Genomic DNA, 17,290 nt, shown 5'->3' with positions numbered 1-17,290 from the left:
GAATTAAGCACAAGGTTTTATCGAAACAGATTGTCTTGTGCTGAACTGTTCCTGCGTACAAGGTGACTTGCGCCAAGTTTCCTTTGCTTAAAAATGTCGTGCGCAAAAATGGATGCGTCGAGATAATTGTCTCAAGTGGACCACGCCTAATTGTCCATTTCCATAAAATAATAAAGTTTCGTGGCAAAATATGCCCCACCTCAGAGACTAATTAGATAGTGACAATTCTATAGTAACCCTGGATTCTAATAGACTTTTAAAACCTAGCTTTTGTAATTCTTAAACATGTGTTACACAAAATTGTCAAAAGAACAACAAATTAAATAAATACGAGTAAAATATTAAAAATACATTCACTCACCTCCATAATTTCAGCGGTACTCTATAAGATTCACACCAAAGGGAAGATTTTGTAAGATCGTTTCATCATACGTTTGATTTGGGCTAGGACAAAACAAGTTATAATTAAGTACTACCTATATTTTTTGGTACGAACAGTGATAAGATTGATAAGTAGATACAATTTATGTTCATTCGATTTTTTTCTTGTTATAAGAAGGTAATTTCCGCCAGTGGTTATGTCATACATATGTACCTACAATGTGTTAACTTATAATCACCGTCGTAAATTGTAACGTTACAAAAATTAATTAAAAATACCATCAACAAGAGACAAAAACTTAAGGCGTCGTAAATTATCTATTTTGAAGCATTAAATAAACAGATAACTCTTATCATTTTAGCTATCGGCGACATTTCTGTCAAAGGTAAACTTAAAGTTTACATTTTCCGCTAAGTACTTTAAAAACAAAATGTATTTTTATCCTATATGAAAAATCATTATGTTGTACTTAGTAGATATTTTTAAGAGATGATATTTTACATAGAGGAAATTTTTATTTTCGCAAATTTTCTGATAGTCGACTTTTGCTTACGATAAATTTAAAATATCTGCAAGATTTTAAAGCATTCGGTATAAGCAATTCTAACAAGTCTTAGTGGAATTACAAGTCATTATATTATACACATTTTAGGTAGCATTTATTTGACAAAATTTTGAGATTACATCTTCAATTTTTGGGGAGAGGATACACGAATAAATTTTGTTTAATGATTTACCATCACTAGGATAATCTTAAAACGTTTGGCAAATTTCAGAGCATTCGGTTTTGCAGTTTCAAAGTTAAATTACAAAATGCTGTTACACAAGTTTGCTTTTTTCCCAAAAATCTGGATGTCTAAGGTGAAAACTCAACACGAATTCATACATTACAAGTGCAAGAGTATCTTATTTTATAAAAGTAAAAGAATTATTGTAAATTTTTGAGATGCCATCATCTCAATGGTGTTAAGGATCATTAGCCCAATTTTGATGAGAGTTTTACCATCTACATGATATTCCTAATGTACATACAAAATTTGATAACAATCGGTCCAGTAGTTTCGGAGATTATCTTTTTAATAAAAAATTCGGACAGACGGCAGACAGACGGAAACGGGAGATCCCTTTCTTCGTACTCTAGAGGTCATGAAACGTCGAGAAAACATAAAAGTAAGGAGTCGGCCTCATGAAGTATTAGGTTTTGCCGGAGAATGTTTAACCAGTATATCTGGCAACACCAACAGCACTCAATCGGCAGATTACACAGTTTTAATTTTCAAAGTTGTAGTATTGTATTTCTTATATAAATATCAATAAGTATTTCAGTGTTGTTGATGAGGTGTTTTATTGTGAAAAAAACCTTGAACAGTCAAAAAAGTACTTTTTCTGCCTAGTCAAAAGGTGTTGTTTGATAACTGGCGCTTTTCATTATTTACAACAAAATTACCTACTTTATTGTCTAAAAACAATAAAAAGCAGGAACCTTTTGACGTTTGGAGAAAAATCATATTTATTAATTGCGTTTGGTGAGTAAATAAAAAAATCATAAAAGACTTAAATATAAAATGCATGAAAATATTCTAAGTACATACATATATATAAAAAAAAAAAATTGGCGGAACTAAGAGCTTGTGTTGTTTTTGTTCTTTAAATTAAGACCTACAACACTGCTAAAGTAATCTTATTGTTCGTTTAAAATAACAGTGACTATCTACATTAAGGCAAGGAAAAAATGAAAGGAAAGAAGGAAGTAATCAATCTAGAACTAAAATTTGCATACAATTTTTAAAGAATAACCTGTAATAATATTGTTACGTTGGAGAGGTATTCAAAATGGGCGTGGATAAAACTCAACAATTTATTTCTTAGTAACTCAAATTTACTCAACCAATTACACAGCGATTATGCACAGAATAATTCCGACTCGACTGGAATGGATTGGACTAGACTCAACTTCTCCCGTTGTCTGGACGTCACTTGTTGGTTGAGACTCCCTCGTTCCCGAAGGTGGTCTCTATTTAAACCCATACATAAATTTCTAGATGTTTTGCGATCGAGCCCTTTCTGGAATACCCATCGCCCCTCCCCCTTCCAGGCTTTTCTTTAGCGAACGCCGTTCAGCCGCGTCACCGACGATGAGTCACCGATCATGCATACTAGGAAGCTCCCGACAGTCCACAGGCGTCGTACATACCCGGGTGGTGTATGAGTTTATCTCGTAACAATATACACAGTTACATACTTACTATTTACTTAGGCTTAGATTTTTGATGACATGTTTTCTGTAATTTTGTGTAATTAGGTAGTTGATCTTGAATAGCAAACAAAAAGCGTTTTGTTTCGGCATACAAACGTATTTTTTCAGACAAATCGATGACATTTTATTGTTGTTTTGATCTTGGTTAAAATTATTGAAAAATTTTCCATATCATATAGTTGCATTTGTTTTAATTTATTATTGTTTTTTGGTGTGTGATTCAAGTCTGTTCTTGGTAGAGGCAGAACATTGTGAAGTGGACCCTATTAATGGATTAGGCTCGGAAGGTAAAAAAAGGATATAAAACACATTAACGAAAAATTTCTTATTAATAGAGTTAGACATTATGGCACAGTTCAATGGGAGAACATATAGTTCGGCTAAAGATATAGTGCGGATGGTGCGGTTGTAGCTGTGTTATTTTTTCTATTTATTTAATGTTATGAGGCTGTAAAATGCATATGAAATCACAACCTTTAGCCAAACTTTACATACAATGAGCAATTATGCTTCAACATATGTAAGTTAGAAGTGTATAATTTATGACTAGATACACATGTAACTTCTGTTCCAAAGGATTGTGTGGGTGATCGGTTAACACAAATATACTACAAGTGTAACATGGATCTCTAGAATGTCTTTAACTGATGGTTCCCTAACGTAGTTTGTTCTTTTCTTCCAGCAAGATTAAGCAACGTTACCTGAGAAAAAATCAGACCAAATCATTTTCTAATCTCAAGATGTAAAACTGCAACTAGGTAATTTCAATACAATTAATAACGATCTTAAAAGATCTTCTTTATACACGCTCCTGTTCGAAAAGAAAAAACGTGATGTATTACTTGCAGTAAAACTGACTTGATATGGTTTTGTTTGTCTGACAAGAAGTTACTTAAGTATATTTAGATTTTAACATATTCTTTCTATTTCAGCTGTAGCTGCAACTGGTACTTAACGACATGAAGCACACAAAACTGTTTAACTGCTATATATAAAATGCACCAATCAGAGAGAATCCAGTTAAGATTTACTTAAAGAAAACAACTAAGACATGATCAATCTATCAAAGAATGTTAATGTGACGTAGTTTTCCTCTAAATAGTTAGTTACGTCTGCCTAGTGACAAATGATGATTTAATCAGTGATTTCCATCGACCTTGTTTCTTAAATTCTCATCAAGTGGACTCGCTGACAAACATAAAGGATGCAATTGATAGAGCAGTAACTTTCTACTTGCTCCAGAAATCTTCCTCTATCAAGTACGTGCTTTCTCAGGCCTAAAAAGTAAATCAAACTCGAGAACATGTTATTTCATTATTGCTAAAGTGACACATGTAGCATCTTAGATGAAAATGTCCCAATTACATAACTGCAGCACTGTAGAATTTTCTTGAACCCTATATTTTGTACGTCCTTTTTATTATAAAACAGCCAAAATCGTTCTGAAAACTTACTGTTTAGGGTAAATTTTCTAATAACATTAAACACTTTAATAATGTTCTTCTCTGAATGGTGCATTCTTTTAACAAAAGATATTATAAATTTCATAAGTACATATAAATAGCGTTCTTCTTAACATGCCAAAAAAAGCTAGCTTTCATAGATTTCCGGGTCAACACCTCATCATCTTGATTAAACAGTTTTATCTTCGGTGATTTCTTGATGTGGATTTTTCGGTTACAGTTTCCTAAAGATGAAATAATTACTTAGTAAACAAAGTGGTATTTCATGGTAACAAAATGAATTTTTTTGACAAAATAAAACAAAAACTGAGAAAATGATGTAATAACCCAAACATCCCGCCTTAAACTGACATGTGAAAAAAATTTGAAAAGCCCGCGAAACTTTCAAAAATTCAAACATCTGGCCTTGGCTGTGATCGTCTAACATAATGGAACCCTAGATTGTGATTGGTTTTTTTGTGTGCGTTCAGATGCAAGTAGTGTACCCCAAGGTTGGAAAAGTACCACTAAATAAAACACAAAATATACAGGCTGACTGCGAAATACATGCAAAAAAAAATGGGGAATAGCTCACAATATGATTATGTCACTGGTAAAAATTCACAGTCCCAAGTGGTAGCAGTGTCTAGAAAAAATTATTTGAAATTAAATGTAAATTGTTATACGCGCCGCTAGTAATGTTTCGTGACCTACATAATGACTGCAATGAATGGGCAGGGGACTCGGAGTAAGAACCAAAAAAGTAACTTTATCAGGCACTTTTTTAATCGCAACGTGAAAAACACGAAAAGGGCCAGTCATTATCGAGCGGTCGTTGAAATCGGTGTATGGTCCAGTTTTCCAATGCAGAGTGTGTCGATATGGTAATTTGTGTGCGCGAACATTTGCATCAGTGGTACAACATCTCCGAGATCATGGTACCTTCAACCTCAAATTCGCGATTGTGGTCGTGATGGAACAGAAAGAAGAAATTGGATTTTCGCAGCTTGTAGTGCATCCTACATTAAAAGTACACGGTCACAACCATACCATGTTGACAAAGTGCACGGTTTGGAGCCCGCTGATTGTCCACGTTGTGTAACTCACTTTTTTGTCCGATGGAACTCCACATAGTCGTCAACAAGTACGATTTCAAGAGACGGTTATTGAGAAACATGTATTGATTGGATGAAACAATTCGTTTGTGGAAATCAACAGTGTCCAGAAATTATCGAAGAGCTTCAACAAGTGAAAGTGGCAGCCGCTACTCCGGTGTTTTTTTACCTATCAACAAACCTCTTGCGACGCTCTGACGCTTGTATTGCTAGTCAAGGACAACATTTTCAACATTTCTTGTAAAAAGGTAGTAGCATTCTAAGTTGCTCTTATTTCTGTTCCAATAAACAATGTAAAATCGTTGTGACAAGGACCAAACATCCGTCAGAATCAAAATTACCAAAAAACTTTCACACTGACCTTTAACGATGAATGAGAAATGAATGAACGAATGATAAGCAGTAAAAAGTCGGTTTTACTTTTAATTGAAATTGAAAGTGTTTAGGTCGTTTTTATTCGAACGTTTTTCCAACTCTGTTTACAAGGTGGCTCAGTGCCTTCGTATCCGAAGGTGGTTCATGGGGGTTTTGCCCCATTCGATTTTTAATTTATTTTTTCTATATTTCGGCTCTGCTAGGGTGGGGGATGCCGTGGTTAAAATATTTGCATATATTTCGCAGTCACCCTGTATGGAGGACATAAAACGTTTATTCCTCCATTAACAAAAAAAAAGAAAAAAAGCTCCCCTGACTTCTACTCAAGATTTGCATCTTTTGTGCAGATGGCGCGACTGCCAGCTCGCCAAGGAACCGTGCACTCCGCTTCCGTCACGTGTTCCTGTGTTATTTACCCCAATTCTATTGAAGTGTTCACTTTCTATGACTCTAACATTAAACTACAACCGAACAAGTGTTAAAGTTTCAAAAAGAGCAAGGAAACAACATTTAATTTCGCCATACACTCTCGTAAAATTTTAAACAGCAAAGATTTTTAATACAAAAAAACAATTTGGTGTGAAGTAAAACGTGTGCAGAAAAATTACGTGATGTTAGAAACTGCAAAGCATGAAAATTTACGTTTAATTTAAATTATGCAGCAAAAAAAAATTACTGAGGCTAAAATTGTGAGGTATGACGTTAAATTTTGCCACACTTTATCAACAATTCAAACAAAGAATTTACATGATGTTAAATTATCCCGTGATCCAGGTGACTGGTCACTTAAAACAATTATATCGTGGACTGCCCAGGGTAAACATTTAATCCCCCGTCCCTCAGTTCACGATATTATGAATTCTACCGCACTTTCCACGGTCCTTTTCCCAGAATGGGACAAGTTAGGTTAATTTAACTGCCGTAAATGAGCTATTAGCAATCTTGTGTGAGGAATTAAGAAGTATTATAATGTAACACTTAAGTATAAGCATCCAGAAACTTTATTTATAACTTGATAAACAAAGGATGAGTCCTGACTAACTGAATTTCGTGAAATCCCCTAGTAAGTGTTTTATTAAACAATCTCATGACTGTCAAATTGTGTTAGAACCAGTAATGATTAAGCTCCTAACATGAACTGTGAATTTACAAACAATAAATCAAATGTACACCACGTGTTAGCGTCGGTTGACCATTCGCATAGTTCCGCTTGGAAAAACAGCAATAATTAGCTACACTTGTTGGGAAAACCATGACGTCGATTTTTTTCGTTAAACAAAGACTTCCCTCTTTTTTCTAACTACTAAACCAATTAAACTTAATCCAGCTACCTTACCGCGTGCTTCACTACCAACCCTCTCACTGGATACTACCCAGAAATTCCCTAGGAGAGCTAGAGCTTATTTGAAATCAGAAATACACACCAATAAAAGAGCGCAGATACTAGTATTTGAAATACTATTCAATGCGCATGAGCACTACTTTCACAGAATCAGCGGCGTCGAGAACGAACTTCCTTTACTCTTTGTACCTATTTTGTACTTTCGGGTGCTAACACGTGCAACGTGCAAAGCCCAATAATAACACTAGTGGTGAGCCACTGACTAGTGCATACTCTTCGCCCATCTTCGCGTATTCATCCATCCCATTCGATGTACTTCTGATTTTAAATAAGCTCTACCAACTACCAGAAAAGAACTAAACTTTGCACATGGTTGCCCATGTTTAACGATTTTCTTGATTCATTTTTTTTCAAATTCAAATTATTCAAATGCGATTTCGCTGCGTTGTAAACTATTACTGTTTTGACAGGTATTTATACAAAGAATTTATAAACAACCCATATAAATAATTAAAACATTACACACATATACTTACTATGTGTTGAGAAATGGTTATACTGCTTCGACAATCGTAGCACAGGTTTTTCACAGTAAGTATCTCCCACCGTAGAAAAAACAGACACAGAGAATGCACCTGTAACATGCAACATTTCAGTAACTTCCATATAGCTTAAAAATATAGTATCTTATTAATTATGTAAAATTCTCTTAACTAGAAATTTGTATATTAGAAAAAAATTATATATATATGCTAGAGCATTTCAGTGAAAATGAATCAACCTAATACATAGTTCAAGTGTTTTCTTCCGAGAAAAATCTTAAACACAAGTTGTGACAACCAAATCATTCTACCAAAATTGAAATATGAGCAAAAAAATTGGGAAACGGTAAAAAGTTCGAAAGGTGGTCTAGATCTGTGACACAGTGAGTACGAACTACGTTGGGTTTCTAAATGAGGACTGCGTTCAAATTCTAAGTGGTGAACCCCAAGAGAAGAAAAGTGACCTTGAACATAAATCCTTTATTAGTCATTAAATTATTAAAGGGCTACCAGAAATGTGGATCTTCTTTTGAGGAGTGAAAAGGTAGGAAATAGGTCTGAGTAGACACATGTTAACATGATACAGAATTCAAGCCACAAGGGTGTGTCAAAAATAAAGTATCGAAATTCAGACTGTGGAATGATTGTACACAAATAATAACATAAAATAAGCATAAAACACACCTTCCTGATTCACTGTTTTTAATCTTTGTGAGAAGTTAACGAATGTAAATAATAATTTAGGAAAACCTAAAATATCTACGCCTGAATAAGTAAATTTCTGCTGCTGTTTTACGTCAAAAAGGACTCTAAATTCGCCTACATAAATGTACCGAAACTCAGGTCTTAATTTCAATAAAACACAGAAAAGACCTTACTTTCACTTGTGGGTAATGATGTCACTTAATGAACTAAAAACATTAAATATTGCAAAACCAATAAGCAACTACTGTAATGTATACCATACCAGTACAATGGTTTTAAATAGACAGTATAGTCTTTTAAACAGTTATGGGAAAAAATATTTCGGTCACATTACAGGGATTGCTTGCACAAAACTGATGAAAAAACAGGCGAAAATAAAATAACCAAAAACGTATAAAATGAAACCAAAAACAAAAAGAAAATAAGCGAAAGAGCAAATGAAAGATGCAGATAACATTTAAAAGGATGTGAAAGGAAAAACAGAAGAAAATAATTTATTTTAGAAGACAATCAAAATATAATCCAGAAATTGTAAAATAATGAATAGGTGATCTCGTGTTGAGCAACATAGTAAAACAAAAAATATGGTGCTTATTACAACAGTTCCTTTCCAATTTTATAGTTTAGTTTGGTGTGAGAACATAACAAATAGATAAGACAACATATTCAGATCACTTACCCAATATATTTGCGTATTCCGTTGAATATCAGATACTCGTTTCAAAAATTGATACCCGAACAATGATAGAAAATGGCAGCAAGTGATGATATTACGTGTACTCAAATTACAACAATGTTTTCATTATTTACAACCTTCAAACAACGTAGTAACAAATTTGACGAGATGCACCTGTATTCAGTCTAGAATCGTTGTTAAAACTCTAAAGAAGTCATGGATAAATATGATATTTCTTATTACGTAAAGACAAATTTAACCAAATGTTGCCAAATTTCGTAATACTAACAAGTATAGTTTTAAGTTCGAATGATGCATATTCAAATAAAATAAAATAATAGTATAAAATAAAAATCCGTAGAAAAATAGTACTACTTTTTGTATTATAAATATTTCAACCATCAAGTCACATTTTGTTGACTTATTTTTGGTTTCAAAGCACTACACATTTACTTTTACCAGCAAATGCCTTAAATCTTGGTAGGCTTGATTTACTCCGTCCCCTCAAAATCTCAACAATTTTCTCATTACCTTTTTCCAAAGCTATTGAAAGTGGTGAAGGGCCAAAATATGTCGCTAAATTAATATCGGCACCTGATGCAACTAAAAGTTCGACAATATGTTCGTGTCCTGTTTCACAAGCTACGTAAAGAGGGGTGGCACCTGTATTTCTAGTCTGGTTTATGTTTGCGCCTAGGACAAGTAGACGTTCTACAACTTTTCTGTGTCCAAATTCGCAAGCAATAAACAGAGGAGTAATACCGAACACTGTTCCATGATTAATTTCTGCACCCGAAGCAACTAAAAGTTCTACAATTTCATCGTGTCCGAGTTCGCAAGCTACGTGAAGAGGTACGACGCCAATATCTCTCGGCTGGTTTGGGTCTGCACCTAATACAAGTAGACGTTCTGCGACCTTGGTTTGTCCAAACTGACAAGCTACAAAGAGAGGCGTGCTACCATCCATCGTATCCCGATTAATTTCGGCACCAGATGCAACTAAAAGTTCTGTAATGTCTTCGTACCCGAATTCGCAAGCTATGTGAAGAGCTGTTGCTCCAATGTCATTAGGTTGGTTTGGATTTGCGCCTAACATAAGTAAACGTTCTACAATCTTGGTATGTCCAAATCCAGAAGCCATAGCAAGAGGGCTATTACCATTCAGTCCCCGGCGATTAATTTCGGCACCAAATGCAACTAAAAGTTCTATAATTTCTTCGAATCCGAATTCGCAAGCTACGTGAAGGGGTGTTGCGCCAACATTATTAGGCTGGTTTGGATTTGCACCTAGCGTAATTAAACGTTCTACTACCTTGATATGTCCAAACTGAGAAGCAGTAAAAAGAGGCGTTGTGCCGTCCACTCTCCGGCAATTAATTTCGGTGCCCGATGTAACTAACAGGTCTATAATTTCTTCGTATCCGAATTCGCAAACTCCGTGAAGAGGTGTATCACCAGTATTTGTAGCTTGATTTGAGTCTGCGCCTAGCGCAAGTAAACGTTTTACAATCTTGATATATCCAAACTGACAAGCTGTAAGAAGAGGAGTAATACCGTCTACCGTACCACGATTAATTTCGGCACCCGATGCAGCTAAATGTTCTATGACTTCTTTGTGTCCGAATTCGCAGGCTACGTGAAGAGGTGTTGCCCCGACATCTCTTGACTGGTTTGGGTCTGCTCCTAACGCAATTAGACGTTGCACTATCTTGATATGCCCAAACTGACAAGCGGTAAAAAGAGGAGTAACACCAACTACTTTCGTGTGATTAATTTCTGCACCTGAAGCAACTAGACGTTCTACAATTTCCTCTTGTCCTTTTTCGCAAGCTATGTGAAGAGGTGTTGCGCCCGTATCTCTAGGCTGATTTGAGTCTGCCCCTAGAGCAAGTAGACGTGCAACAATTTTGATATGTGCGTACTGACAAGCTGTAAATAGAGGCGTAATCCCGTCTACTCTAGTGCTATTAATTTCGGCACCTGATGCAAGCAAAAGTTCTGTAATGTCTTCGTATCCGAATTCACAAGCTAGGTGGAGAGGTGTTACGCCAGTTTCTCTAGACTGGTTTATGTTTGCGCCTAGCTCAAGCAGACGTTTTACAAGCTTGAATTGTCCAAATTCACAGGCTGTAGACAGAGGCGTAAAACCATCCGTTCTACCGCAATTAATTTCGGCACCCGATGCAACTAAAAGTTGTGTTAAATCTTCGTCTCCTAATTCAGAAGTGATGTGAAGAGGTGTTGCTCCATTATCTCTAGGTTTATTTGGATCTGCGCCTAGTGCAAGTAGACGTTCTACAACCTTGATATGTCCAAACTGACAAGCTATAAACAGAGACGTAACACCGTTCACTTTACCGCGATTAATTTCGGCACCAGCTCCAACTAAAAATTCTACAATTTTGTGATAACCTATTTGACTTGCAACGTATAGAGGTGTAGCCCCCAAAGTGTCAGAAGAATCTACATTGGCACCCTGTTCCACTAAAAATTTAACAATTTTCTCACATTCTCCACCAGAGGCTTGATGAAGGAGGGTCACATTCATAGCATTTCTAGCATCCAAAATCTTTTGATCAAGTCTCAATATATTTGAGTCTTGTCCATCAGTAGAGGCTGATATTTCTAAATTTAGATGATCTATCACATCATCATATCCACATACAGCTGTATAATATAATATGTTAACTATATTTTCGACAGGAAGGTGCAATAAATTTCTGTTTAGTTGTTTTAAAATCTTTAATTCTATGACCAGACAGTTACTTCTTTGAGCATACAACAACGGTGTCATTTTGAACAACGTATCGTATTGAGATAAATCACAGGTAGTTAATAAATAATTTAAGATCTTTAAATTTTCAGCCTTTTCAACCCCAATATGAGGAATTCCTGAATCGTCTACGATGTAAGCGTCAGCAGTTGTTGCAACATCCAGTTGAGGATGTCTCTGTCCCCAAGAAGAAGCTACATGTAGGACACTTCTGTCACCGGCATCTGTACCTGTGCGAATTTGATGTCCATATTTCTCCAATAAATTTATGTTCTTGTATAATACTGCCACATGAGCTGGCGATTCTTTTGCCAACAGCAAATCGAAAAAAAATCGCACATTTACAAATCTTGGTTCAAAAATCACATCTACAAAAATAGAAGAAAGCCGCTGATTTTGAGAGAAATAAAGCGCTGCGAAATATTCCGCAAAAGAGTTATGAATAAAACAAGCCGGCTTTGACGTTATCTTTGTTAATAAACCAACCGAAACGTATTCTTCTTTAGAGTCCTCAAAGTTATTTTCAAAATCGATGTTAAGTTTCTTAAGGATGTCTACAGAGAATAATGTTCTTAGGGCTAAGTCTTGGTGGTATTTGAGAATTGCAGCTTCTAGTATTTTTACTGCTGATACAGAAGAGAACTTTTTAAAATCCTCACCCATTGTTTTCTCAAAATAGACCTCCATCTTCTCTCCCACAAAGTAATGATATAAATCAGTCAAAACAAATATATCACTAAGAAGTGTAAAATATTTGTTTATATTTTTTCGAAGCAAGTTTGTAAGCATAAAGATTTGTAAAGGTATGCCTAAGATTTCTTTATGTTCAACTAATGCAAATGAAGATCGAACTGTGCTTATAATTTCTTCAATATCTTCGATTGTGTCGACGTTCTCAAGGCGTTTTTTAATGTAAATAATTTGTTCCTGTTCGCTGAATTGACATAAATTTAAAGAAAGCACGTTAAATTTAACTTCTAATAAATGTTTCAGCTGAAACCGACTTGTTATCCACTGGACTTTACCTTGTTCAGAAAGCTGGACTATTAAATTTGTAATCGTTTCTAAATATTCAACTGGGACTTCGTCGAGGGCATCCCAAACGTAGTACACCTGGTCCTGTTTAACAAAAACTGGTAAAAACTCTTTCGCTCGCTCATCACTGGATTTGTATTTCTCAGTTAAAAGAAAATCTTGCAAAGTGTCTAAGTTGTTAGCGAGATTATTTCCATGAACGTATTTCGAAAACAGACACATATCTGTCGGGTTCATAAAGATGGTCCAGATTTCTGAAGGAGATGTGTTTTTTAAACTTTTCATTGATTCGGTTTTTCCCATTCCTGGATTACTAACAATCAAATTTATATTGTTCTCAAGTTTTCCAGACCATAACTCCTTTTCTGTCAAAATAAAATTAGTCATTTTGTGCTCTTCCAAACTGCTTATATTTCCTTTACTTTGAATCCATTCAAAACTGTCGACATCTATAAATCTCAAGTGGTGGTAGTTCTTTGTATCTTTATTTTTGTCGCAAATCGCATCAAAATGCATTTTTTGACACCTGTTGGGAGTAATGAAAACACTGATTTTGAAAGTACTACTTTCTGTTCTTTCATTCGACTGTTCGTTTAGGTAGTCTTCGACATTAAGAATATTGCAGTTCTTTAATTTCGGCTTTAATGAATCGATTTCTTGCACGCAATCTATTACAATTAAAGTGTCTTCATCATTATTTTCAAAATATTTGACATTTATAATATTTCGCCATAAATACCGGTCGATGTATGGTTCCGGAAGATCGTCTTGTAGTCCTCCTACAACATATGGTCCATGCAACATTTCCACCAAATCGCTTGTCCTTATAGCGTGAAGAAAATCAAAACTAAATACATTTTTTAAACAGACCGCTCCCTTTCCTTGAATAGAAAAATTAAACTTTTCGAGAATTGTATCTCTGCATGGTGCCTTTAAGTCCGATAAATCTCGAAAAACTGAACAATCGTAACCAGTAATTTCTTCACTAATGTCGTCTACAAGAACAATAAACTTGGCTTCTGGACATAACTTAATCATTTTCTGAACGACTGCATCTTCCGTTACAATTATTGGACATTTACCGTTCAACCACAGCAATGTATTTAATAGTTTTAGATCTAAATTGTCGAGACTTTTGATATAAGACTGGCTAAGATGATACATTTCTCGTGTTTTATTTAATTCTTTAGTATCTTTAATCTGACTCATAGCATCGCCCCATAAGTCTTTAATTTTATGGTAAGTATTATTTTCAAACACCGTAACAGTGAAAGCAGAAATTGCCTCTCGTAGAATTTGCATATTCTCATTGACACTACTCCCAAAAGACAACGGTTTAATTCGAGATGATAAAAGCGTAAGTGCAATGGCACGTTGCACCCAACTTTTACACAGTTTAAGTTTTTCGCCTTGTTGTTGACTCCACCTCGATATCATTTTCATATATGCATCACATTCGGTTTGATTAGCAAGAAATAGTTTTTTAAATTTCTCGGCTATTTTTGCTTCAAGAGTTCTAGAATTATCTTGATTAACAAACAAATAAAATTTTTGAAAAAAATTCTTATACATCAAAATTTCTGGAGAGTAATCGTACGTATAGTCGACTTCAACAACATGACATTTATAACAATGACTTAATTTATCAGAAAACTGAAAAATTACGTCTTTTGGTTCAAATTTTGATAATCCTACCTGGAAATCTTCGCCATCAAGCCAAAATCGAGTATTTTCTTTAACGTTAAGCTTAAGATTAGTATATAAAATATAACTGTCTACGTGACAGTTTATACTTTGAGCAGAAATGAAATATTTTTTTATGCTGAAATCTCCATGTTCTTGTTTGAGCTTCGCTATGGGTAAGTTACCTCGATCGTTGTGTTTAAGTTGTAAAGCAGAGACATTGCTACCTGTTACTGATTTTACTTTTATAACTACATCATCAAATGCACCAAAATTTTCATCATTAGACGATAAATGAAAATCTTCTATTTGGTCGTTAGTGGCCCAATTAATGCCGATGCTGGCGGTCATAAAGTTTTCATAGTCAATGCCTTTGTTGGTTGTACCGGATCTTTTTTTAAATGTCTGAAAAATTAGCAGTAGTAAGTTAACGGTTGGTGAGTTTCGACAATTTAGACAATACTGTTGTAAAGTTATGGTATCCTTAATTAAATGAAAGCATATATAAAAAAGGGATTTCAAAAATTCTTTTAAACAACACTATTTCCAGCGTATAAACCGATTGACTTTTTTAGTAATTGTGTTCTTTGAGGTCGGAAATTGTCTACACAAATTAAAACATGAAAAGCCGTATCTATATTGAAATAGAATAATCCTAACAAGATTGAAAACTGCAGATCATTTCAGTTTATTGTCTACCTGCCCCAACGCAAATTTATCAAATTACAAATACAAATTTCAAACCAACCTCAGCGACATTAACTTAGAAAGTAGATGGTACTAAATATTAACTCACCTCCATGATTCCTGAAGTCAGTAAAACTTGAACCAAAGAAAAAATGTTAAATAAGCCATCGATCATCCATGTTCTAGGTACTGAGTAAAGAAATAACTAATCGTGTTTATTAATGGCAACGAATCTAAATCACAAGGTCGCAACCGCGACAATGTCGGATGCCTATGCGTCAGAGATTGGTGGGGCAGTGGAACACAACATTTGATAACAATATCTTTATCAAAGACGGTTCGTCGAGAATACCGTACTTACTTTACGTTATATAAAGTTATGTAAGCCAACTTAAAAAAATAAAATCAAAAAATATTTTGAGGCAGGCCAAATGTTGAACTTGCCACCAAGAAACGTCCCCCACTTTGTATAAAGTTATTTCTAGCATATGGAACAACGCAACGTTGGATGTTGAACTCCACCGACGGAATCTCTATGGAATTGTGTGGTTACTTTTAGGTAGATATCTTGAACTCCGGTGGACTTAGTATCCGGAATTTTTGTTGTCGTGCCACGCGTACTTTAAAACAAATTTATGATCAACATTTTTGCAAGGACACGAATGTCAACTTGGATTGGTGCCGTGTAACGTGTAATACTAATAACAGTAGTAGATATTGTATTCCCAAATTTTCGGTAAAATGGAGTGGGCCGTTCCTGATTTATTCAATAAAGTAAATTGACTCATTCACTAATTTTTTTATCCACATGATACATTTTGATCGATTAAAAATTTAGCATTCTTAGAATAACTTCAAAAGGTCTGTAAGATTTCAAAACATTCGGTTTTGTAGTTCCTGATTTAACCAACAAAATAAATTGACTCATTCATTAATTTTTTTGAGTCGCCGTGTATAAGCAAATCTAAAAAATATTAATGTAATCATAAATCACAAGGTTTCAAAGCATCCGATTTTGTAGATTTAGAATTAAATTACAAAATGTTATTATATAATTCTGACTTTTTTTCACAAATTTAGATGTTTGGCGTAAAAAAAACTCGACACGGATTCCTAAACGACGCGTGTAGGACTATATTATTCTATTTGCTTGTATCCATATTGGCGTGTAAAGTTAGGTTAAGTAATTCAGCAATCGGCCAATTATTTGTTTTTATTTAGGTACATTATTGTGGTGATACCGGTTTCGGGTCCATCCCCTTCATCAGCCATCTCCTACACATGAACACTATTTTTGGTTAGGTTTAAGAACGTATTAGCAGCAAGGAGGTTTAATTAGTAGTAATGCTAACGGGAACTAGTTCTGCTATTTTGTGAACGTAAAATTCTTGATTTTTTTCGCTATTTTCTTTTTTCTTTCGATTTTCCGAAGTGGTTGCGGTTATTATTGGAAATAAAGTTTTTTTAAAGCTTCTAGAAGGAATAGTTGGTTTGTTTGTTGTTACCAACCTCCGATGTTATTCTCACCTGACGAATTTAAAGATGGGTTTATATGATAGTTCGATTTAGTCGTTGATATAGTTGACATCTGGGTCTTTGTTGCATTTGTGTATTTCCAGCATTTCTAGTAACGTCTATTTTCGGCCTTTCTTTTCTTCGTGTAATAATTCCACTTCATTTGGCGTTCTCCCTGCCTCATCTACATATACTGCATTGCAATCTTGGCATTTTAGTTTCTAATTTGTATACACCATTCTTCTCTTCTTTTTTCCTGTCGTCCTTTATTTTCCCTAGTGCCTGTTAGGCTCTTATAGTCAGATCTCGTTTTATCGCTGTTTTTATATTGTGTTTTTTCATGATGCGTATTAGTTTTTGTGTTATATTCCCGGCTCAGATAAACGTATTGTACATGATTTCTATAAATGATTATAGGGTCGCAGTAGGTTATGTAAACATGCCGCTTCTCAGATTTGAAATGTACTGAATGGCCAAGGACGCAGGACAAAGACCATACGCATCTGTATAACTGGTTGCCTAAATGCTTCATATCTTTTTAAAAAATAAAACTCATTCATTACAATAAAAAGACACAAATTTATTGCGGCTAAACATCACACTAAATGTTGAAAAAGTGCACTATTTTGTTCAAATCACATATTCACTCATTTCATTTCAAAAATGTGCTGTCACATCCTTTCGGCAATGTTTTTCATTGCTTATTTTCATGTTGCAACAGGACTGCTGAGGAAATTTTGTCAAAATTGTTTGCAGATTCT

At 34.7% G+C, this 17,290-nt stretch overlaps 1 protein-coding gene across 4 annotated transcripts in view; it reads right to left on the bottom strand.

Annotated features, from left to right (window-relative positions):
- LOC135123608 (uncharacterized) overlaps positions 1 to 15,333 on the bottom strand; it is a 51,316-nt gene extending 35,983 nt beyond the window's left edge. Inside the window, exons 1-4 of one of the 4 annotated variants that reach the window (XM_064048408.1) lie at positions 15,109 to 15,333; positions 8,840 to 14,718; positions 7,450 to 7,548; positions 2,950 to 4,326 (exon numbers count right to left, since the gene is read on the bottom strand). In XM_064048408.1, the coding sequence (XP_063904478.1) occupies positions 9,270 to 14,678 (5,409 nt within the window). In that variant the 5' untranslated portion in view covers positions 14,679 to 14,718; positions 15,109 to 15,333 and the 3' untranslated portion in view covers positions 2,950 to 4,326; positions 7,450 to 7,548; positions 8,840 to 9,269. Of the gene's footprint in view, positions 1 to 361; positions 445 to 2,949; positions 4,327 to 7,449; positions 7,549 to 8,839; positions 14,733 to 15,108 lie in introns of those variants that run through there. The other 3 variants (XM_064048405.1, XM_064048406.1, XM_064048407.1) reach the window with 3 other exon arrangements.
- Positions 15,334 to 17,290: the final 1,957 nt, after the last annotated feature.

This window comes from Zophobas morio, unplaced genomic scaffold (assembly GCF_036711695.1).
Source record: "Zophobas morio isolate AGI-343-1 ecotype UQ-CSIRO unplaced genomic scaffold, CSIRO_AGI_Zmor_V1 ptg000006l, whole genome shotgun sequence".
NCBI lineage: Eukaryota > Metazoa > Arthropoda > Insecta > Coleoptera > Tenebrionidae > Zophobas > Zophobas morio.
The sequence above is the reverse complement of the archived record's forward strand: the minus strand, read 5'-3'. Positions and strand labels throughout refer to the sequence as shown.